The sequence below is a fragment of the Cajanus cajan genome, chromosome 6 (genome assembly GCF_000230855.2).
Source record: "Cajanus cajan strain Asha chromosome 6, NIPB_CcT2T_4, whole genome shotgun sequence".
In the NCBI taxonomy this organism is placed as follows: domain Eukaryota; kingdom Viridiplantae; phylum Streptophyta; class Magnoliopsida; order Fabales; family Fabaceae; genus Cajanus; species Cajanus cajan.
Window position 1 is genome coordinate 46,683,297 of NC_138522.1, and position 24,419 is coordinate 46,707,715.

Below are 24,419 nucleotides of genomic sequence, written 5' to 3' on the forward strand. Positions count from 1 at the left end.
ATAATTGTTCTCTTTTTGGTTCATTTTGTGTGCAGATATAACTAACCCAAATTCATCTAACAATACCTTAATCCACCTCATTTTTTGCGCAGGTATTGAGGAAGAGTGGAAAGTTGAAGACTCTTAGGATTGGAAATCTAAGAAGCTAAGGAGCAGAGAAGAGGTTCTGCGCCGGGCGCAAGGTGATCCGCGCCAGGCGAGCAAAACAGAGTATCTCACCTCTGGGAGCCATTGCGCCGGGCGTAATGTGAATTGCGCCGGGCTTGTCCTGAGGCAGAGAGTATCTGGAAGGCCCCGCGCCGGGCGCGAAGACTTATGCGCCGGGCGCGAAACCCTAATCTGACTCCCCAAGCTCGTATTTGAAGCCATTTTCGGGGGAGAAACCCCCATTCTCACATTGGGCGCCTCCAGGAGCTGCGGAAGGGATTCCCAGGGCTTGGGATCGTCCGTGTGCGGATCTTTCCTTCGGTTCTTCACTTCCTCTTCCATCTCTATTTTGTATTTGCCCTCTTTGTTGAGTGGTTTCACCCATTTTGTGGGGTTAGATGTAACCAACGTACTCTATTGTAATCTTTACGGTTTTAATGATATATATACATGTTGTTTTATTCTTTGTTGTGTTTGTTTCTATTCTTAATGCTTGCTTTGGATTGATCACCCTTTGCATGATTTAAGGTTCCATGGGTATTGGAAAATAACCTTTGAAACTAGTTCTGAAACATATGCCTAGTGGTGATTGTATCTAGGGATAGAGCTTGACCCATTAGTAGTCTTAAACCCTAGCCCGTAATGCGGGTGTAGATATTGGGTACTCAAGGGATTGATATTCAATATCCGCACCTAGGCTCTTTCTCTAAGGGATTAGGTTTGAGTAAACTCTTGGGTTGACTAAGCAATGAATTCAACAAGAGATTAAGGATACATTAGTGTTACGTTTGGTGAAATCTGACCCCCACAACCTCACAATACCACAATACCATTCCTTACCTTTTCCACTCACAAAACAATATTTATTTACAGCTTTCATTCCAATAGTCACAACTTTGAATTCACTGCACAAACTATGAAATTGGAATTATTCTTTAGTCACGAATAGTCAATAAATGCTTATATTACCTTCTAATCCCTGTGGATACGATATTTTTACTACTTGAACGGCCGGTATACTTGCCGTGTTTGAGACCGTTGATAGAATTAAACTAAATTTCAATTATAACAAAAGTACTTCAACGGAAATCTCAACAAGTTTTTGGCGCCGTTGCCGGGGATTAGAATGGCAATTTAGTATTTATAGCTATTTGTGATTTAATCCTTTACTGTTTTTGTTATTCTTTGTTAGCAATGAATTGTTGGAGCTAACCTGTGTACTCTAGTCTTCAGCTTTCTCTTGTATGCAAGGTACTGCTCAAATTGGATTCACCAATCCTTCTGAGTCATTGTTGAGCAATCATGAGATTGCACACGGGGCAAAAAGGAACAAGAGCAACAAGAGGAGAAGGAGAATCAGAGCACTTCAAGTTGGTCACCGTCAGGCTCGGGACAGTAAACAAGCGCTTCCTGGGAGGCAACCCAGAGATCTGACTTTGTTTATGTGTTTGTCCTTTCATTCTGTTGTAGATTTTAGTGTTAATGTTTGTTATGCATGATTGTTTTGTGTTGTGTTTTGTGTTATATGTTTTGTGGTATATGTTGTTTGTGTTATGTGTTAGTTGTTAGAATCATGTTTGAATGGGTAAATATAGGGTACATTTTGTTTGGAATGTGAGGAATGAGGCAATTCTGTGTCTAGGTGGAAATAAGGCCTGATCCTAATTTAAAACCTGGGCAAATTGACCTTTTAAAGTGACTACGCGCCGGGCGTGACTCTTTTGCGCCCGGCCTAGTACTCAATTTTTGGTCTCTGGAACCACCACGCCGGGCGCGTTTAATGCATGCCCGGCGCGATATCAGATTTTGGACCTCGTTGAGTTTTACTGATATGAAGCCCGGCGCATCTGTTTTGCGCCCGGCGCAAAAGCATTCCTGATACCTTGTATTTAACTATTTTTCATTCATGTTTCTTTGTATTCTGTTTGTGTTGCATTGTCTTAGTCCATTTCTATGTACATGCATTTTGTGCTTAATTTTGGTCTAAGGATATTCTCCATTGTGTTATAGTCGCTTGGTCATCACTATGTATACATTTTTGTGCTCACCATTCTTTTTCATGCTTATACTCCGCGACCACTCTTGGTTTCTAGGACTTTCAGGCATATACTGGTTGGCCTGGGGACCAGGCTCCTAAGTTTGGGGGAGTGGAGCTGCTGATGCAGACGGAGCCGTTGATGGTGGAGCAGCCCCTAAAGATGATGATGACCAGACCCCATAGATGGAAGCAGATGGAGCTCACCTTAGTTTGCCTTTGTTTCTTGCAATTTATTTTTCTGTCTTTTATTTTCAGTATTTTAACTATTTTTATATCTATCTCTTTTGATGTTTATGGTGTGTGTACCTTAGACATTTTCAAATCACATTAGATCTTTAGTTCATGACTAGTTGCATACGGGTTTCAATGTTGATCATAGAACTGAGCTGAGTTTGATAGTTTGTGGATGCATAGCCGGGTGAGGTTTGAGCCTAAATACCTATGAGTGAACTACGCTTAGGTTGCATGATAGACTTTGCTTGAGTTTCCCTGGTGGTGTGCTTATGTTGTGCACTTATATGATCAAGGCATGCACATTTCCATCTTTTGTTAACCATCTAAGCCAAAAAGCCATCTCCACTCTTCACTTGACCCATACCTTTCTAAGCCTAAACACCACACCTTCCACTTGTCCCAAACCATGAAAAATTAACCATAACCCTTGCTTTGGTTAAGAGAGCAAACTGATGACATCAAATAAGTTTGGGGGAGTTGAAGAATGGGAAATTTTGGGAAGAAGAAAGTATGTGGTCAGCCATTACAAAACAAAATAAATAAATAAAAAAAAGAGAAAAAAAAAAAAAAGAGAAAAACAAAGCAAAACAAAAACAAAAATATTAAGATGCAAAAATGTAAATATGCATCTCATAAAGGCTAATGGCTTGGATCCGGTTAGGGGCATGTGCTTAATTGTTGTAATGGGGTATGGAGAGGGACATCATTGAAAAATCTTATTTGCTCTCTTAAGCTATAGCACCTTCAATCCTTGAAAAACCATAAAACTGCTACCGCTTGACCCTGCTTGACCCAGATTGCCCTAATAAAGACCTTGTGATAAGTGTCTGCATTTGTTTTACCACTGGTTTCATTTGGAAACGAAGAGCAAAGTTGAATTATGTGGCGTGAGTAGTAGACTAGAGAGAAACACTCACCCTGATACACTAGTGTGCATAGAGAGAAACATTTTCCTAGTGAGGATGCATACACAGATAGTCATTACTCTTCTCAGCTCTTTGATCTCTTTTGAAACCTTTGTTTGCACCTTGTCATGTTCTATTGCAATAATTGTGATTGGAAATTCATCTGAGGTTCATGCTTGCGAAAAGAAGATACAAGTGAACTAGGATGTAGAAATTGACTCACTTGCATTACTTGTTATCTGCTAGATTAATTACCTTTTGCTTGAGGACAAGCAAGGTTCTAAGTTTGGGGGAGTTGTTAAATCTCAATTTTACCTCTTTTTGGATGAGACTTATTGAACAAATTCCACTCATCCTTTGAACCATTGCAATATAATTGTTCTCTTTTTGGTTCATTTTGTGTGCAGATATAACTAACCCAAATTCATCTAACAATACCTTAATCCACCTCATTTTTTGCGCAGGTATTGAGGAAGAGTGGAAAGTTGAAGACTCTTAGGATTGGAAATCTAAGAAGCTAAGGAGCAGAGAAGAGGTTCTGCGCCGGGCGCAAGGTGATCCGCGCCAGGCGAGCAAAACAGAGTATCTCACCTCTGGGAGCCATTGCGCCGGGCGTAATGTGAATTGCGCCGGGCTTGTCTTGAGGCAGAGAGTATCTGGAAGGCCCCGCGCCGGGCGCGAAGACTTATGCGCCGGGCGCGAAACCCTAATCTGACTCCCCAAGCTCGTATTTGAAGCCATTTTCGGGGGAGAAACCCCCATTCTCACATTGGGCGCCTCCAGGAGCTGCGGAAGGGATTCCCAGGGCTTGGGATCGTCCGTGTGCGGATCTTTCCTTCGGTTCTTCACTTCCTCTTCCATCTCTATTTTGTATTTGCCCTCTTTGTTGAGTGGTTTCACCCATTTTGTGGGGTTAGATGTAACCAACGTACTCTATTGTAATCTTTACGGTTTTAATGATATATATACATGTTGTTTTATTCTTTGTTGTGTTTGTTTCTATTCTTAATGCTTGCTTTGGATTGATCACCCTTTGCATGATTTAAGGTTCCATGGGTATTGGAAAATAACCTTTGAAACTAGTTCTGAAACATATGCCTAGTGGTGATTGTATCTAGGGATAGAGCTTGACCCATTAGTAGTCTTAAACCCTAGCCCGTAATGCGGGTGTAGATATTGGGTACTCAAGGGATTGATATTCAATATCCGCACCTAGGCTCTTTCTCTAAGGGATTAGGTTTGAGTAAACTCTTGGGTTGACTAAGCAATGAATTCAACAAGAGATTAAGGATACATTAGTGTTACGTTTGGTGAAATCTGACCCCCACAACCTCACAATACCACAATACCATTCCTTACCTTTTCCACTCACAAAACAATATTTATTTACAGCTTTCATTCCAATAGTCACAACTTTGAATTCACTGCACAAACTATGAAATTGGAATTATTCTTTAGTCACGAATAGTCAATAAATGCTTATATTACCTTCTAATCCCTGTGGATACGATATTTTTACTACTTGAACGGCCGGTATACTTGCCGTGTTTGAGACCGTTGATAGAATTAAACTAAATTTCAATTATAACAAAAGTACTTCAACGGAAATCTCAACAGCATGGACACTCCAAGGCTTCCTTGTTGTGTTTTTGTTAAACATGAACTCGACCACATTAGGCATAGTTCAAACAGAGACCAACATGGTCCTCTAGAGGTATCGCGTCAAGCGTGGGACGTGTGTCGTCGAGCATTGTTCCATCTACGAGTTTAGTATGAGGTTCCCTAGATTACATTATGTCATTCTTGTGTTATGGAGTTAAGATGTGTATGAATCTATATGTGTATGTATACGAGTGATTGATGAAGGTCGAGATATGATAAGACATGTAATACATGAATTAAGATCATATGAATTGTTATACATAAAGTTTGTTTGACATGCATCATATATATAAAAAGTGTTTTTAAGGGTGCAATATAGAATACATCGCCAAGAAAAACTCCTTTGTGTAAAAGTTTACGGATCGATCCTTGGGGATAACTTGGTTGAAAGTCTTAATTTTGTCCTCTGTGGGCATGGAATGTATCTTACACGACTCATCTATCTTGTTTATGACCTGACATGTACTCCTAGACTATTATATGTGTGTTGCTAAAGACAATATACCATGTGATATTTTTACTATTGTCACGTGTATGACAATATGTAGTCAATGTACAATGCATATGCATCCTAAAGTTATGTGGAATTTAAGTATGATGTATAAATGAATGAAATATGTTGTTATTATTATAATTAATATGTTGTGTTGCTTATATGTCTTATTTGTGTTTGATTATCCGCTTGTACCTCAACCATGAGTTAAAGCGAGATGGTTCTCACTCTTTTTGTTTTGTGTTATTTTTATGTTGTTATGCAAGTGATCATTAGCATGAGGTTAAGGATGTTGGTAATGATGCTTAATCCTCAATAGTAGATTATGCTCTGATAGGATGTGACATCGGAATATAGTTAGACTTAGTTAGGATGTAGTTTCTTATGATTTATTTTGAAAATATTAGTTTTAATTCCTTGTAGTTTCATTTGGTTATGTTAATTTATTTAAGTTAAAAATATGATACTTTTCACTTGAACACATTTGGTTTTATTTATAAAGTATTATGTTATTCAATGTTTACTATTTATATAATATGACATGCGAGATAGAGGGTATCACACTTTTCATTCCTAACAAAAATTTCCCTTTTTCCATATAATACTTATGCTTTTGCTTTCATACATATAATATTTTTTTAAAATAAATTATCCCCACTCATTCAAGATCTTAATTCTCCAGAAAAATTAAAAATAATTTATAAAATAAAATTATCTGTAATTATCTTATTTATATCAAATAATAAATACATTACTTAATTAAATTATGCGTGTAAAAATAATTTAATTATCTTAACTTTTTAAGTATTATTTGTTACTTTAGTTATTTTAATCAATATTTTATATTTTATTAATTATTATAGTATTAAATTAAATAAAATTAACGACAAAGATTAAAACAGAATACTAATTAAAATATTAAAATCGAAAAGTTTTAGAGAAATTAAAATAGGACAGAACAATATTTAAAAGACCATAGATAGTCCATGTAGATTATGATGTCAACTTTTTTGTGTCTTTTTCCTCCCTCGTTGTCAGCATTAGGAAATGCTCCTTCAGTGGAGGGCCAAAAATAGAAATGCATCCATATTTGGTGACCATTCTTGTTTGGACAAATGGACAGCACATAGAATGCAAAAGTAATTGCAAAGTTTTGCTGCTACCCAAATGAGGCAGACCAAAACTATATTATTTAAGTTTTGAGGATGAAAATAGATTAGAATGGATATTTAATGAATTATGTATCTATAATTCAATTTGTATGACTCCTCTGAAATTTAATAGTTTGTGTGCATGTATGAAGCCAGAGCATAATTCTCCTGTGCTCTATATTGCAACATCTGGTTCAAATAAAAAATTATAAAAGAAAAATATTTCAAATCATTGTTATAAAATAGCTTAATTATACTTTTTTTTCTTTAATTTTGAATTACATGTAATTTATTCTATATATTTTTAAGAGGGTTAAATTTATTTATTTTAAAAAAAAATAAACAAACTCAGTGTTGTTGTCATGTTTTCCTTCAAGAAAAACTATTAAATTTCCACTTTAACTTAAAAATATATGTTATATTTAAATTTTTAATAACTACTTACATCAATGATGAAAAATATATAAGTTATATTTATTTAAACTTAAAAATAAATAATTTTAAAAGAAACAACTTTTTAATAAATAGATAGGAGATGCTTCTAAAAAAAATTACTTATTTTAAAAAATAAAAAATTAGACAATATATTAAAAAGTAAAAAAAATTATGTTATTAAAAAAAACTTTTGTAAAATAAAAAAATAAACAAATATACCCATCCCATATAACTTTTTGAATTCACATATGTCTTCTGTTATAGATTAAAAAAAAGACTTGAAATCAATTTGCCGTCACAACTTACTTGCGCACACAATTTTTGAGCACCCATGACTTCGAGAAGAGTCATAAACAATATTGAAGGATGCAGTTGAATTGAAATGCCATAGAGCACTGGCTTTTGACTCTTTTTTTTTTTTTTCACACTCTTTTTCTTTTACATTTATTTTTAATTTTTAATATAATTTAAAAATAATTACTATCAAAGGTAATATATTTATTTACGCATATGATAATATGAGTCAGTACATATCTTATTTTTTTTCTTTCTTTTCATATATTATTTATCATATTATTTATTTATTTATTTATTTTCATCTATTTTATACCGGTTGCAAGGATGTGAAATAAGCATTATTACTCAAAATCCTATTTTATTAGCATAAAAAAATCTTATTTTATGTTTTTCGAGGCTAAAAAAATAATATAAAATTTTGAGCTGCAATAATGTTTATTACATGTTTTCTTAATAAGTATAAAACGTGATTGAAATGAAAAATTTATTATTTTTTTTATAGAGGTTAAGGTTACTCAGTCATAAAACTAATAAAAAAATAATATAAAATAATCTTATTTTATGCCGTAAAAAAGAGGTTAGAAGTGCCACTTGCAAATCATCGAACAATTAAAGGAAAGAAAATGGTACTCTCAAGGAGAAAAAATAAAGTGGCAAAATTATTGAGTGTTTCGTTCTACAGAATTAATTATAGAATCAAATTAATTAATAATATATTTTGTCAACTTTTTAAGATTGAAATTTTGATGTTGGTGTAAAAAAACAAAATTAATGTTGAACACTAAAAGCATCTATGACTTATGAAATTGTACCCATGTTTTGTATAGAAAAAAAATTACAATAAAAACATGATTGCTAATTCAGTAATAATCACTTAATCAGCATTAAAATCGGACTCCAAAAGAAAATCAAGCACACAAAATTTTACAATTTTGTTCATACACATAAAACGAAGCTTCAATCCCTTCTTTTATAATCAAACGATTTAGTTACTTGTGGGCCGAGGCGGAACCTACAGTGAGTAATTAAAACTGGGCCCATAATTTAATTAACAGTTAATCGATCCATCAGCAAATTAGTAATATGAGTCTGCTAACTCATATTTTCCATCAGCAACAATGTTAATAGTGAACATTGTGTAATTTATTTTAATATCTAATTAAATAAGAGTATGCTTAAATTTTATTTAATTTAAATTATACCTTAAGTTTAATTCATTGTAATTTAAGAATAAGCATTTTTTTTTGTTTGTTTTAGAGAGAATCTTATTTTTTAAATTATTTTTCTAACTTCCCTAACTCAAAATCATACAGGGATTGACGGATTGAGCAGCTAGGACTTTCCAAAGTAGTGATTATTAAGCTTGATCCTAAATCATGTCTTTGTTAATTTATTTAGTTCGTGTATGATGAATTAACGCGACAAAAATGGATAAATATTTTGTGACTTCCAAATAAACCAATAAGCACAATTGTATAGAAGTTGTTTCAACTTTGCTTCAATCCATAAATCTCTTGTCATTGTATAGAAGTTGAACCCTTCATCTAATCTAAGTTTGGACCAAATTTGTCTCACCTTGGCACAATCACACAACAAACAAGTGATTGTTTCCTCCTCTAGTCCACACCTACAACAAAAAGGATCAAACACAAGCATGATGTTTATAGCAGAATTGGCTAGTGGGGAGGCTTTGGTGAAGAACGAATGGAATACTCATGCAATAACCACTTATAGGTAGAATCGGCAAAATAAATTCAAAGAGTTGGAATGTCCCCAAATAAGTTTGTGTTTGGTATAAGTGAATTAAGGTGAAAAAATAAATTAATAAATAAAAAGATGATGAATTTCATTATTTTTTATCTTTGCAACCCGTGGAAATAGGAAAAAAAATGTTTAGAATAACTTTAATCAATTCAAAAGAATCATAATCTATTAAAGTTTCATTATGTTGAAGAAATTTTAATTGATTAATTCAAAAATGTAATCAACTAATTTTCCTTTCTAAAAAGCAATGAGCATCCACTCAATTGATTATTATTTTGATTAATCAACTAAAATATTTCTTGAGTAATATTTAATATGCGTTTAATGACATATCAAATCTATATGATATTTAAAGAATTTAAAATTTAGGATTTAGGATTTAAGGAAATACCAAATCATAGATTGTAGCTAAATATTAAAGTTCCAATCATTCATATTAAAAATCTTGACAAACTAATGAATTGTGTAGTGGTACAAAATTGTTGGTGAATGAATTGGTAAAACTGCTATAGGTTGTAATAATTGGAAAAACATTGGACATAAAATTGACATTATAAAAATGAATTTGATATCATCCAATCTATAAATCCCTCGTAGGTTTTAAAGAAGAAAATTTTCATTGTCCGTGTATTTTGCAATGACTTTGAATAAAAAGTCAAGGATGATCTATTTTAATGGTTAGACTGCACTTACCAAGATTCTTTTTCACTCACAGTCAATTGTATATTACAATATTTAAAGTAAAATCAATAAAAGGTATTAGAATTCTTATTCTGGATGATGCAAGTAAAACCTATTCCTCAACTACACATGTTGTGTGCAATGAAGCGTTTTACACTCTATCTTTCAACTTCTAATCTTAATGTATCATTGTCATATCATAATGATCGTTACTTCTTTTGTAATTTTAATAATCAATGTCTTTTTTTTAATCGACTAAAATATTAAGTCATTATCGTTATGTATAAAATTTACTATTTCTAATAGAATATCTCTTTAATCTACATGTAAGTGACTACAACTTGAATAATTTGGAACTTATGTAAAGAAGGACAAGAAAAAGTAATTAGTTAAAGTGATGACATGATTAAAGTACAGAAAATGTTAAAAGACATAATGTATTTCAACCAACTTAAAATGGTTCACATAAGAAAGTCTATCATGCTACTTATACAAACATATTCATCATCCCCAGATATAAGATAGGAAAAAGTGTAACACCAACCTTTCCAATGATGTTAAGGGTAACATTTGATGTATTCTTGCACTTGCATGCCTATTTTCTATTCGCTTTTATTTTCTTCAGTCAAATACCAATTATAATTATGTTTTAGGTTTTAGATTATGACATTTCTATTGTTTAATATCATTCTTTATTATTATAAAATTTTATAGTGAAAATATTTTGTGTTGATCATTATTTTATCTCATGCATGGTACAGGTTCACACATTAGTACATATATACTTAGGATTCGAAATTACTAGTTAATATAGCAATTCTATATCAACTAATTTATGTGATAAAAATAAATTATTTTATACACTTAAAATATAATTTATTTTATATGAATAACAATAAAAATAATGATTATAATCTATTCAATAAATGTTGTATAAAAATATATTATATTTAACGATGTATTTAGTTATAAAACATATTTTGGTTAATATTTCCTTATACATATCTCAATTTAAAAAGAAAATATTATAATTTTTATTAGTTACAACGATGACAATAAAATTAAAATCTAAGACTTTATACATATTAGTATTTAGTCTGTGTAATGCACAAATCAAATATTTATTAAATATGATTAAAATTTATAATAAATTATATATAAATATAAATATTATATTTAAATATATAAATAATATTTAAATTTTGTATAAATAAATATTTTTAAACATATAAATTATATTTTAAATTTATAATTAATAGTTTATATTATAGTACAATATTATTTTATTTGTTGATAATTTATTTTAAAATAATAAATTTTAATTTATAAATAATTATGATAATTAAAATCTAAATTAAATAAGAAGTTTATTTTTAAAAAAATAAACTCTCTTTTTCGAGAGAAAAAAAGTACCTAAAACTTGTATTTTAACAAAAATTATTTTTAATTATTAATAATTTATCTTAAACTATTAATATTTAATTAATAAATAATTAAATTAAATAAAAAGTTTAAAAAAACTTTACAAACTGTTTTATTTAAAAAAAATCTTTAAAAATACTCTCGTAAAAGATTAAAAAAAACACTCATATTTAATATATAAAGATTAATAACTCCAATCTCCCAAGCCACCAATTAAAATGGTGACTAATGAAAACACTTTTACCAATAGATAAATATTAAACATGAGGATTTAAAATAATAAAAAACACTATCTAGTTTTTCAACATTTTTTTTATGCGAAGGTTAATCTCCTTATCATTATTAGAGCTCTATTTAACTAAACTGAATCATTTTCTAGCGTGTTTAAAAAATTACTTTTTTAACGAAAATGTAAAAACATATTTTTCAAAGCGGTAAAATATAAAGTAATTATTTCTATCTTTTCTGTTTCGTACGTTTGGGCAATTTTAATAATAAAACAAACACACTCATAGTAATACATAAACTAGTTAAAATGGCATTTTATAATTTTTACCATGTAACTATTTTTTTATAAAAAAAACTCTTCCACAAGATACAATTCATTTTGACCTAAAACATCATTAACCCAATTTTATATCTAAAAAAATAGTTTTGCATTTATACTAATAACAAGTATATTTTAATATAAATTTGTACACACGTACTAGTGTAATAACCCGTGAAATGCATGCATTTTCTTGCTGAATGAAAATCATAAACATTAGTTAAACTAAAATTATATTTGATCGACAGATGATATAATTGACAAGAAAAGTATGAAAAGTACGCAATATAACATTTGTTCTGGCACTTGTAACTTCTTAAAAAATATAATAGTGAATGAACTTTTATTCCCATGTTAAAAGATGAGAAAGTATTCTCATCAGAAAATGAAAAGTTATATTTTTGCACAATTATAATTTTTTTTAATTATTTTAAAATTTAAAAATATTCCAAAAATAACCATACACATTTTTTAAATTTATCCAAAAACATTTCAGTTAAAATATTACTAAAAATATAATTCCTAAAAATTCATATAATACCTTAAAACAAACCCCTAAGTTTTATAATTTTCCAACTTATGTATATGAATTAGAATCTATACAAAATTATTTCGACTGCATGTCATTAGACCAGGAATCTATCTTCTTTATACACATGCAGTACTCCTAGTGTTTCGATTAAATCTTAAATTCCAGGTTGCTATTACCCTTTCACAGCAGTTGGCTTGAGATTTTGTACATTTCAGATTGCAGAGGTAACTAGCATTCAGTTCTTATAAACTTTTGAAGAAAAAAAATATTTAAAAATATTTTTATTTTTAATAAATTATAAAAACATTTATAACTTATATCTAATAAGACTTTATCTTTATAAATAAGGACATCAGAGTGATATTCGTGGTAAAACAATATTTTGTAAATAAAAAAGAAAGAATTAAGAAATGGCCCGAGCAAACGATTGGAAAAATGGCCCAACCAAAATCCAAAATAAAATATCATGGCAATGCGTGCCTTATTTGGTTATTTACAGTATCCGTCGAAACCTAATTTGAGATGCAGTATTCCGGCAAGTCACCCTTGCGGAGAACAAATTTGTTAACCAGCTATTTATAAAAAAAAAATCTAGTCATAATCTTAATATTTATATAGATGAAACTCTAGGGGGAAATACTTATGTACCAAACCATATGGATCACAGATCTTACGCATCCTTTTATAAGGACTCTGCAAACTGGGAGGCCTCCAAGTCAAGCTCTTGTCTCATGACACAGTTCATAAACCACTCGCTACTGAAAGTCCGTATACCTTTCTTTGCAGCTATCATTGCTTCTTCCGTGTCTTCTTCGCACGTCACAAAGATTGTTCTTGATGTTTCGTCTATCCTTTCGAGTCCATTAATAACCTATTACAAAAATAAGTGGAATTTGATAACAATCGAGCTTCAGAATAACAATTTAAATAGATATATTATGTGAATAAAATGATAGCGGATGTAATTAGTTCAGATAAATAGTTTAAATCCGCATGTTAAATAGCAAGTATAATACCAAGGTCGATTTTTGTGGTTGTTTGGAAAATCGTTTTTATAACAAAAACGTAAAAACACGCTTTCCAAAACACCAAAATAAAATAACTATTTCTATCTTTTCTGTTTGTCAAATTTTAACAATAAAACAAACACACTACGTAACTAAACTCCCGTTTTGACAACTTTCAAAGGGCTTTCGTAAACTTTATGCATGTTTTGAAAAATGTTGGGACTAATACTTCAAACGGGAATATATTTCCAAATCCAATTCTAGCAGAAGCCAGTCTTGCGTAGCTTTTGTATTGGGTATAGATAATCAAACATGAAGTTAGAAAAAACTAGAAGACAAAATAAATATATACTGTCAGACATTACCTTGATTAATAAACTTCCTGAGCTAATTCCTGAAACTAGGTTGACTAAATTCATTTTTTCAACAGTCTTTTTCTTTGCCAAAACAAGTGTTTTGAAAATAACCAAGGTGGACCACCAGAATAAGTGAAATCTGTATTTTCTGATTTATCCATAGTAACTCCAAATTAGAAAGCCTAAAGAATATTTATGTATGAAAGATAGGCCTTTTTAAAAGCATTGACACCGCGTGACTATAATTACTCATGTTCAGATGCTTTATCCTTTTAAGCATGTCTAAATGAAGGAAATGCCCGATGCAGCACTGTTTAAGGTCTGCTTAAATTTAAGTTTCAGAAAGAAAAAAAAAAAGAATATGACTTACATTACCACCTGCGGACTTGACAATTGCAGACAGTGTTTTAGCGGGAGTTTGAACATGAGCTGCAATACATATATTATAACCCTTTAACAAAGCATGGGGACTAGCTTTTGCCCGGAAAACTGCACTTTTTAAATCAGATTTGTACTTCAGCAGATAATCCGTATCATTCAGTATGTGAGGCAATTCATCTGCAAATTCATTTTAAAAAATGAATGAATGCAACAGGAATAATAATAATAATTATAGATAAGAAAGCTTGTTCCACTTTACCAACAAATCTGCCTTCACGACAACTTTCTTTTAACCAACTTGATGAGATCACCCAAGCACTGTGTAGTCAACAATATCACTTGGTTATAAATAATCAACAAAATTAATACATACTAAAATGTAGTAGACTATAGAAACATTAACGGCATGTTTTGATTATAAGCTATTTTGAACAAAATATAGTCCCAGAAATTTGACAATATTATTTTGAACCCACCCTGAACAGAGGGCGGTACAGAAGTTCAGAGTCTTCCTCACTTGTCCTGTGACAACGTGTGTGGTCATTCTTCCATCATAGGATATAGTTCCACCAAGGTCTTCAATCACCTATATATAACAAATGTATAATGGTTAAGTAAAAAGAAAAAAAGGATATCTAGACCTCAGCATTTGAGTTAACTTCCAGGTTCTATCCCATTACTAGAAGAAAAAAATAGAAAGCTTCAAATAAGCCTTTTTTCCGGCCAGCAGCAAAAAGTAATCAGTTAAAAGAGAATGCCAATACATTCAAAAGGAAAAGACCAGGTCTCTAAAGGACGGTAAAAAGAAGTGTTACTCGTCAGTTTAAGTTTACCAAAGAATTTATAAAAGTTTGGGTAATTGAACATACCTTTGTAAGCTGTGTTTTCTTAGCATCATCAGCAATATTCATCAACATAATTCTAAAACATTGTTTAGTTGATGGCAATTCTATGTTGATTGGAGCCTCTAAATGCAAATTATCCCTAACACATTTTTCAGAACTATTTTTAATCAAAGGATCACGAGGGACTTCTTCAAAACAAGGATTGGCCTTATCAGTCTCTAAGATAAAACCGCAGCTAGAATCTGATTGATAGTCAACCAACTGGCTTCCCTTCACTCTTTTTGATTTCAATGAGGACAAAGAGGCTTCCCAGGCCCTCTTTGCCCCTTTTGTAGATTGAGAACAACACTTCACGTTAGCATCATTTCCATTCTGTGAACTTTCTGCACCAGTGGCCTGTCGATCGTCATTTACTCTGGCAAATCCTATTCGAAGAGTAAGAGATTACAGTATAAGGTGTACATAAAAACATCAAATAGTCCATATAAAAGATATTTCGTTTACTACTTTTTCTTTCGGATTACCAAAAAGTAAATCGTTTAAATTATAAATTACAAAATATTCACATCTGGAAGCATGGGAGACAAACAGATTGACGCCCTACCATTGAGTTTGCCATATTCTATTGACGATTCATCTTTCACCAAAGTTTCATCTTGACTTTTACCTGATTCTGTTCTATGGGAAGATTTATCTGAAAATTTCAAATCTACGTGTAATTTTCCTGAAAATTCAGGCTGCTCGTCTCCAGCAATGGCAGATGTAACGGAATTCTGATGAAGCTGTGAAGGGGAATGCTTCACTGCGTTAGCATTATCAGCTAAGAATTCTTTCCTTAGATGGCAAACCATGAGAGTTGAACCACCAGGGAAGCATAAAGATTTTCTAATATCAGCTTTTACGGGTAGCCTGCGGGCCCTTCCTTTGGCATCCACCTGTGCTATTTCTGTAAAACCCTGCAGTTACAATTCAAAAAGGGAAACATGCGTAACATCAGAACTAAGGGCGCATATTTTACACGATCCAAAATTATGATTATGATACCATTGCCAATTTATTTAACCATATAAACTGGCTTCCTCGCATAAATGTCAACTTTTTTTTTTTTCTACAATACATAAATATGTAACTGAAAAGCCAAAAAAAAAATGGAATACTAGGGTGATCACATATCTATCAAGTATTCTACACTCGGATGAAATAACAATCATTAATAATTTAATACAATAAATAAAAAATGAGTACAATATGATCTGCTCAAGCTTCCATAGAATTTCATTTATAAATTACCTGTTTAAGCCAAAATCCTTCCGATTCTTTGTCACCCCAGCAGAAAATAGAACGAATGCCAACACTTTGAAGTCTGTTCCGTAGCTCTATAAACAACAGATGACCAAAACCCTGCAGGATATTACTATTATTTAAATGAGATAGAAACCATATTTGCACCCATAATTACCATGAGCATCAAACCATGTAAACACAGAACGAATAATATGAGCAAGAGAATTAGAAAAAGGTTTAACATGCCATATTTGTTGCCACAGTTCAATATAACTGAGATGCACATAAATGAGAAGAAACAACATCCAAATACAGTATGCCATGAAACTTCTTTAAGAAGCATTATCTTGCCTTCAACGTGAAAATTCAGAGAAGTTCCAAAACATCGAAGCCCTATAAACAAGATGATCACGTTAATTTTTACTCTTTAGTTTGTACTAATCTTTTTCACTAAGAATAACTCTCATGAAGTTGTCTACTCATATAAGATAGAAAAGTGAAAAACAAGCAAAATACAATTGGAACTAAAGCTTCATATAATCCTGTAACAAAAACCAAAAGAATGTTTCTGCAATTAACCATCGCAAGTTTATTTCATGAAACTGACACCAGATGCGAAATTTCAAAAGGAAAGGAAAAAATTACTTGAAACTGAAATGATGAAGAAAAATGTGAAAATTAGGAAAGACCTTCCGTTGATAGATTGCATTGACAGCTGCTAGTGGGATCTCGGCATATTCTGTATCTGCAGCGATGATTTGGTATGTAATTGCAGCTATAACCTGCAAAACATAAGTTAATCATAATTTAAGATGTAATTATGCATACACTACTACAGTTCTCTAATTTACACTGCTAAGCTTTGTTGTATAGCTCGCATTAGAAGATAGTACGAAGCATTTTTTGCTTTTATTTCTAAGTCTGATGGTTTCTATGGTGAAAAGGGAGAGTATAGGCAAAATCAATCAACTTCTTATAGAACCAAATATTCCATCAATGACCAGTCAATATATACTGTAATTTGATTACCAATCCAACAGACTCCACAGAATCTTGGAGCTAAAATTGATAAATTTTGTCATTAAGAAATGTACACATGCTCTACTATATGTTATGCTGTATACATTACAGACTACTGAATCTCAAGAAATTGACACATGCTTTACTATAATTTGTAAACATGCTATGACCAAAAGCATTTTCCTGAAATTTAATTTATAAGATAGGATAGTGCAACATACGTTACTTATAGTTGTTCCCTAAAATACCAAAAATATATAGGCTTAGAAATATAACACTGATAGAAAACGTGCTCCAATTTTTAACTGAAGTAAAGTGGTCTAGCAAATATAGATACCTTTCCTGAATTTCCAACAGAAGTTGATTTCATAATTAGTGTTCGATATTTCCTGCAAAATATACAAATGATAAATGAAAGCTTCTTAAACTTTCAAGAAGTCAAAGAAAAAACCCACAATTTAACCAGGTAAAAATAAGTCGACAAAATCAAATAAACAAACCTATGAAAAAAATATTCTGTTAAAATAATCATAGTTGATGAACTAGCAGCAATACAAACATGGCATGGTTACATTATACACATGCAAGAGAAAAAAGGAGAAGGAGAATGAGATGTAGTTAATACCCCTTATTCACACATCTCTCGAGAAACTTCGATTGTTTTCCCGTATTCGCAGCATAATTCATTCCAGGTAGCTCTGTCGTATACAACTGAAATACTTCCTGCAAACCCATTCACAGACAATTCAGACGGTGAGAATGGGAAGGTTATTTTTTCCCTCAATTTAGATTATAAAAAAAATGAATAACGCACTTTGAATAGCTTATTCCCAGCAAATTTGTTATCTTATGACATGAGCACTTGTGAGGGCGTTTGGGATAATTTATGAAAATAGCTTGTATTGTTTTTCAGCGTATTTCAATGAGCCCTCTAGGATAACCAATGAGAATAGCTTACAACTTATATAAACTACGAAGCACTTATTCAATTGGTACTTGATTAAGTTCTATACCCAATAAGGACAATAACTTATTCAACAAGTACTTAATTAAGCTATTTACCCAATCAAACATAAATATGCGTGGAGAGAGGGTATCACCTGAAGGTAAGATTTGTTAATACCATCAACATCTTTAGGATTAACTAGCACAAACTCGTGTCCTGTGAAAATATAACACGTTAATGAGTATTTACGAGATACTATTAATTACATAATGAAATAAGATTACTGCTGCAACGAACCACGCGTAAACGTGATATTTTACCTTTATCTTCGGACCTAAAATCCTCAGAAGCGTTCCCGTGTTCTGCAGCCACTGCTGTTTGAGAAAACAATAGTAAAATCGTTAATCAAATCAATCAAACGTAAACGGCATTGCGTTTTTTATGATTCGAGTAATACCAGATACTTTGATCCTTCCGCTTCGCGTAAGAGAGATTACGACGCCGTTTGCATCGGAGCTGCAGGTGAAACGGTTGGCCTCGACCGTAATCTGGCAGTTACCTGCGTAGTGAGAAGGTGGAAAACGAAGTTATGAGTGAGCGCTGGAATCAAAACATTGTATTCTAGGGTTTGAAGAATCACCGATGGAGATTGGAGACGAAGGTTTTCGTTTTGGCGCCATGCGTTCTTCTGTTTTCGAGTTTTCGAGTTTTCGTTCGCCAAGAAACTTCAGAGAGGTGAGTGCTTTATATAGAAGCTGAAGGGACTTTGCGCGCCGAGAATGTGCTCAAATTGCAGGGGTATTTTTGTCAAAGCGAAACATGAAAGCAATGTTATTTAAAATTTAATTGCAATTTCAGGAAAAAAAATATATATGAACTAAATAAGTATTTAAAGGAAAAACAAATTATTGGGAAATTTGGCTCCTAAAGTGTGGTAATTGTATATCTTTCTAATTATTTTTCTTTATATTTTAATACTACTAAATTCAAGATAGTTTTCAATTTTTTTCCCACACTTTTAATGAGATAAATGTAATTATACATGTTAAATTCAAAAGGTATATATATATATATATTTATAACTGCATATCTGTATTATTAAAGATAAAATAGTCTACTTCAAATCTTCATACTCAAAACTACATAATTTGAATCTATTTTTTTCATAAAAAAAATAAAACTATACCTTTTGGAAACCCAATAACTTCATACATCAAATGAGTCAACTAATATATATATATATATATATATATATATATATATATATTATTTAAAAAAATTTCGTTAAAAAGTAAAATGATATACATAAAAAAGTTATTCATATTAATATGTAATTTTTTATATTATTATCTAATAATATTTTTTTATTTTTTTTAATCAAATAATTTATATTATTATAGATTTAACTTAGCTCTAGTTCACATTCAACAAAGTTCAATCAATCCTTTTGAATGTAAATGAATAATCTAATTCTAAATCTAAAGGTTCAAGATGACAATAAATCATTAGAAGATTAATGTCTCTAACAAGGAGAAGATAATTCAAAGGTTGATATTATCTCTATATAAGACAATAGTTTTATCATATAGTAAAGGAAAACTATTTTATCTCAACTTATCTTATTAAAAAGGAAACTTGTAAGTGTTATATATATATATATATATATATATATATATATCGGTGAGAAATAGTAGAACTTCACTCTTAAAACACACTTTCAATTCTACTCACTTATATTTTAAATCTAAACCGACATGAATGTCAAAATTATTAATAAATATATGAATTTTACTACAATTTTCATCAACCATTCACCCCATTGAAAAAAATTATGGAGAATGATTTAAAGACTCATAAGAATCATATACAAATTGCTTATATCTACAACATGAACATAGTATAAAAGCCAAAATTCTGGCATAAAGCATTATATTAGGTGATACATCTATGAAGTATCAATTTAAAGTATGAAGTTAGGTGATACAGCCATGCACCATTAACCTATGCATCCACAGCTGCTAGTGGGATCTCTTCATATTCTGTATCTGCAGGTATGATTTAGCATGTAATTGCAGCTAACCTGCGAAACATAAGTTAATCATAATTTAAGCTGTAATTATACATACACTACTACAGTTCTCTAATTAACACTGCTAAGCTTTGTTGTATAGCTCAAATCGTAAGAAGCATTTTTTCCTTTTATTTCTAAGCCCGATGGTTTCTAAGATGAAAAGGGAGAGTATAGGCAAAATTCAATCAACTTGCTTATAGAACCAAATATTCCATCAATGATCAATCAATATATTCTGTAATTTAATTACCAATACAACAGACTATTATATGTTAAAATTGATAAATTACCTTTACAAATATATACATGCTCTACTATATGTTGTATACAAACAGACTTCAGAATCTCAAGAAATTGACACATGCTTTACTATAATTTGTAATTTTAGAAATATACTATATGCTTTAGAAATATAAATTGTCTTTCGACACACCAGCTGTAATTTTATAAACTTCTTGACGTAAAATTCAAAATAGTGTTTATTTAGTTTATAGTTTTATAAAATTGATTTTAAATTGTTGAAAGTGATTGAGATGAAAACCTAAATCAATCTGAATCATATATTTTATTGAACACGTATTTTTTATCATAAAGAATGAGGACTGATTTCACCCTTCCTTAAGAGATGCAAGACTTTCATTTCAGCTAAAATATGACAAGGTCGTGTCCAAGAATAATCATCACAATTAAAAAATTACAAATTCCGACACTTTTCTTTTAAGGTGCAAAGGTAATCAATATGCAAATTTTGAAAAACTACCTCCTATAATGCATATATTATACCTTTTTATATACATCAAAGAAGCAGGTCTTACGACTCATCTCAATAGTAAAAAATTACAAAATCACCAACTGAGACACGACACCTATTCTGCGAGGAGTTGTATTTATCTGAATTTGTTGGTGGGGGATTATCACACCAACTAGTAGAGAGAAACGAGCGTAAAAGCTTGAGTTGTAAACATGTCATTGCCTCTGCAACACGTTAGTTCTGTTACATAACATCTTCAATGAAAGGCAAAATTCTTTCATGCAGATAGCTCTGCCCCTGCCCCCACGTATTCGGTATCCTCATCTTCAAGTTGTTTCCTTCTTTGAGCTTCAAGTTTAGTTTGGTTGCCAATAGCTTCAGAGATGGCTTTCGGTAACCAAAATCCTGGCTTCTCAAGGAATGGTGCCCGGTCAAGCACCAAAGGTTCTCTCAAACTTACTTCAATTCCATCAAAGCTCCACAATTTCGTGGTTGCTTCACCTTTCAAACCCAATGAGAACCAACCCAAACCCGCTATTGTTATGTCTACGCTGTTGACATCCCAACTAGATCCAGACACTTTCACTTCCCTTTCTTCCCATGTTCCTAATTCTGTAGCACGGTCGTTGCCAATGGGAGGCTTCAATAAGAATAAAATGAAATATAAATTAGTGAAAACATAGATAACAAGCACTTAACAAGAAACACTAATAGAGAACAATTTTGCCAAGCCTACATTCCTCACATTGAGTATCTTTGTCTCATTGAAGTATGCATAAAAGGACATTCGAAGAAGTTGATGTTCATTAGTAATTTAAATTAGTAACAACTAATATATGACGTTTATTCATAGGCTGTAACCTATAATAAAGAAAAAGTTTGGGCCGTATCTTATTTGTATACTCTTTGATGCAGAACATTTGGCATAATGACCTAGTACCCTTGAGTCCACTAGGGATTTTAAAATAACTCTATCTCAGAAAAGATGACCAAAATGAAATAAAAATGGCCAAGCTATGGAAAAATACAGCTTTCAACCTCCTCAGTAAAACAAAAAATATAGACATATTTAGGCTGGTAGGAGAACAGGGAAAAGCTTACCTGCAGCCTGATACCAACATGATTTCTCCAAACCTCATCAGCATTTTCTATTTTCCCCATGTGAAGAGAAACATTTGGTGATGCCCAAACTGTGACATATATTGTTTCAACAGAGGCTTCAACAAGGTCAAGTCTTGTCAAGCCACCAATGTGTATAGCCTGTCCTACCTGTATATTAAAACCAGCATGAAAAATACATACTAATGTGCATAAAAAACCCTGTAGTATTGATTCAGTAAGCATATTTATAGTTCAGAATCTTCAAATACCAACTAGAGGCCATAACTGTTATGTAGTAGTAAATTCAAACATAACACTTAAACAAGAACTTTAACCATTTCTGTTAGCTTTCAATTCTTAACTTATGGTCATGCACAAAGCACAAGTAAAATCCAAGCAAGAAAACAAAAGCACCCCTGACAATAGCAATAAGTAACTTGCCTTAATTCTATATGACCGAGGCCGAAGTTCCTTCCGCATCTCAACAATCTTTTGCTCATCCCGGTTCAATCTCATTGACATTAAATATGGGTGCAAAAGCCCTGGAGTGTCAAACATCTTAGTCTTAGCCGGCAAAACTCCCGCAATTCTCAAGATCCCAAGTGTTGTTCCTGGAATTGGAGCTTCTGTGAGTTTCGTAACTTTAGCTCCTTGTTTCTTTGCAAATGCATTGATCAGGGTAGACTTCCCTGCATTTTGAGCTCCGATTACCCAAACATTCCCACGGGGACCAGCCAAATTCTTTATGAACGACAACAAATTCCTTACACCTAAATCCTTCCTTGCACTGACCATATAAACCCCATTCAGCTTAGGCGCTCCTCCGGATCTTGCACGGTTTCGAACCCATCTATCTAACCTCGCTGGAGAAACCTGCGACGGAAGAAGATCAACCTTGGTTGCCACAAGAACAAGCTTTGGCATCTTCTTGGCCCGCTTTGAGTTATCCTGTATTCCTTCCAACGCTTGAAACAACGATTTAACCGCAGTTCTAGGGAATGAGCCGTCGAAATCAACACAATCCACAACCATGACAACAACAGTGGAACTGCCACTCCCAGAAGGGTTCATCAACCGCGTTGAAATCAACCTATCGAAATCAAAATCAGGTATTAAATTCTCCGCCGTCTGGTTTTTCACCTGGCCATAGTTTCTCAAGGAGTGGCACCTAGCACAAACGGTAACCTCCTCTTTCTCCTTGTCAGCCTCCTTGGCCATCCTCTTCTTCTGAGCTTTGGTCACCTTCTTCTTCTTTACCTTCTCCAAGTACTCCTCAGTAATGTTACCATACCCAACTCCTGCAGGTGCAAACCCATCTAAATCCAAATTCTCATCATCTTCACCCAGTAACTTAGCTTCCAAATCATCAGAATCCCAATCAAACTCGTCTATTAAACCCTCACTCTCTTCTCCAAGCTTATTCTCACTTCCATTCAAAAACCTCACTTCTTCATCATCTTCTTCTATATCATCAACATCATCATAATCATCATCATCATCATCATCATCCTCATCCTCTTCAAACTCTTCCACTTTGACCTTCCTTGGTTGGTAAAACCCCAAAAGGTTAGGATCCTTATCTTGCATGAAGACTCCACAACCAGGGCAAATGGGTCCTCTAGCTTCATCCTCATCTCTCCCTTCACTCAATAAGGGGTTTCTACTATCTCTCCTTGGTGTGGCTTTAGCGGGAGTGGAGTCACCGTTCACCGCAAAAGCAATAAAGGACGACACTTTCTCGAAGCGCTTGCTAGTATCTACACTCGAGACACGTAAAACGCAAATGGGTATCGGAAAATGGAAGAGGATAGTAACACAAATTGACACGAGCGAAAAGGATAGGATTGATTGATGAAAGGGCTTACCTGTGAAATGACGAAAAGTTGGAAGTGCACGGTCTTGCGTGTTGTTGGGGAAGGTTACGAGCTTGGTAGAAGGAACAATGATTGTAGGCAACAACATAGCCATGGCTGTGAAGTGTGAAGTGTGAAGTGTGAAGTGTGAAGTGTGAAGTGTGAAGTGTGAGAGATAAACAAAGCGCGAATGCTGAGAACTGGGAAGAGGTTAAGGCAAGACAAGGAGTTTCTGTTAAATTATTTACGTGTCACTCTAAATTTTAAGGTTTTTATTTTAATTTTAAATGTTTCTATTCTTTCAATAATTCAATTCATTGTTTCTTTTGATCAGCTTATTTAAAAATATACTAATATTTTATCAAGTAATGTACAGATTAATTAATAATTAGAAAATATGATTAAAATTAAAATAAATTATATATATAAATAAATATTATATTTAAAGATATAAATTGTATTTAGAATTTATATAAATAAATGTTTTTAAACATAT

At 32.2% G+C, this 24,419-nt stretch overlaps 2 protein-coding genes across 5 annotated transcripts; both read right to left on the reverse strand.

Annotated features, from left to right (window-relative positions):
- Positions 1-12,735: 12,735 nt before the first annotated feature.
- LOC109814462 (N-acetyltransferase) lies at positions 12,736-18,860 on the reverse strand. 3 transcript variants are annotated; one of them, XM_020378898.3, is made up of 14 exons: positions 18,788-18,860; positions 18,605-18,706; positions 18,468-18,518; positions 18,302-18,363; positions 17,827-17,924; positions 17,539-17,590; positions 16,871-16,963; positions 16,188-16,298; positions 15,502-15,853; positions 14,922-15,322; positions 14,529-14,638; positions 14,312-14,370; positions 14,042-14,229; positions 12,736-13,179 (listed from the first exon to the last, which is right to left on the reverse strand). In XM_020378898.3, exons 1-14 carry the CDS (start codon positions 18,825-18,827, stop codon positions 12,991-12,993), a joined length of 1,908 nt encoding a protein of 635 aa, XP_020234487.1. In that variant the 5' UTR covers positions 18,828-18,860; the 3' UTR covers positions 12,736-12,990. The 3 variants fall into 3 exon arrangements, with proteins under 3 accessions (XP_020234487.1, XP_020234488.1, XP_020234486.1); XM_020378899.3 differs by having other exon boundaries at positions 15,565-15,853; positions 18,468-18,521; XM_020378897.3 differs by having other exon boundaries at positions 18,468-18,521.
- A 1,972-nt stretch (positions 18,861-20,832) lies between these two features.
- BPG2 (P-loop containing nucleoside triphosphate hydrolases superfamily protein) lies at positions 20,833-24,142 on the reverse strand. Of its 2 annotated transcripts, none has more exons than XM_083077248.1 (4): positions 23,936-24,142; positions 22,508-23,827; positions 22,071-22,234; positions 20,833-21,609 (listed from the first exon to the last, which is right to left on the reverse strand). In XM_083077248.1, exons 1-4 carry the CDS (start codon positions 24,036-24,038, stop codon positions 21,247-21,249), a joined length of 1,950 nt encoding a protein of 649 aa, XP_082933374.1. In that variant the 5' UTR covers positions 24,039-24,142; the 3' UTR covers positions 20,833-21,246. The 2 variants fall into 2 exon arrangements, with proteins under 2 accessions (XP_082933374.1, XP_020234478.1); XM_020378889.3 differs by having other exon boundaries at positions 22,071-22,238; positions 22,512-23,827; positions 23,936-24,140.
- Positions 24,143-24,419: the final 277 nt, after the last annotated feature.

Coding starts and splice junctions, on each gene's coding strand:
- LOC109814462 (XM_020378897.3), bottom strand. CDS start 18,827: ATGGCGCCAAAACGAAAACCTTCGTCTCCAATCTCCATCG. Junction 15,323..15,501: donor AGAATATGGCAAACTCAATG/GTAGGGCGTCAA, acceptor CTCTTCGAATAG/GATTTGCCAGAGTAAATGAC. Junction 14,639..14,921: donor AGAAAACACAGCTTACAAAG/GTATGTTCAATT, acceptor TGTTATATATAG/GTGATTGAAGACCTTGGTGG.
- BPG2 (XM_083077248.1), bottom strand. CDS start 24,038: ATGGCTATGTTGTTGCCTACAATCATTGTTCCTTCTACCAAGCTCGTA. Junction 23,828..23,935: donor AACTTTTCGTCATTTCACAG/GTAAGCCCTTTC, acceptor TCTCGAGTGTAG/ATACTAGCAAGCGCTTCGAG. Junction 22,235..22,507: donor GTCATATAGAATTAAGGCAA/GTTACTTATTGC, acceptor ATATACAGGTAG/GACAGGCTATACACATTGGT.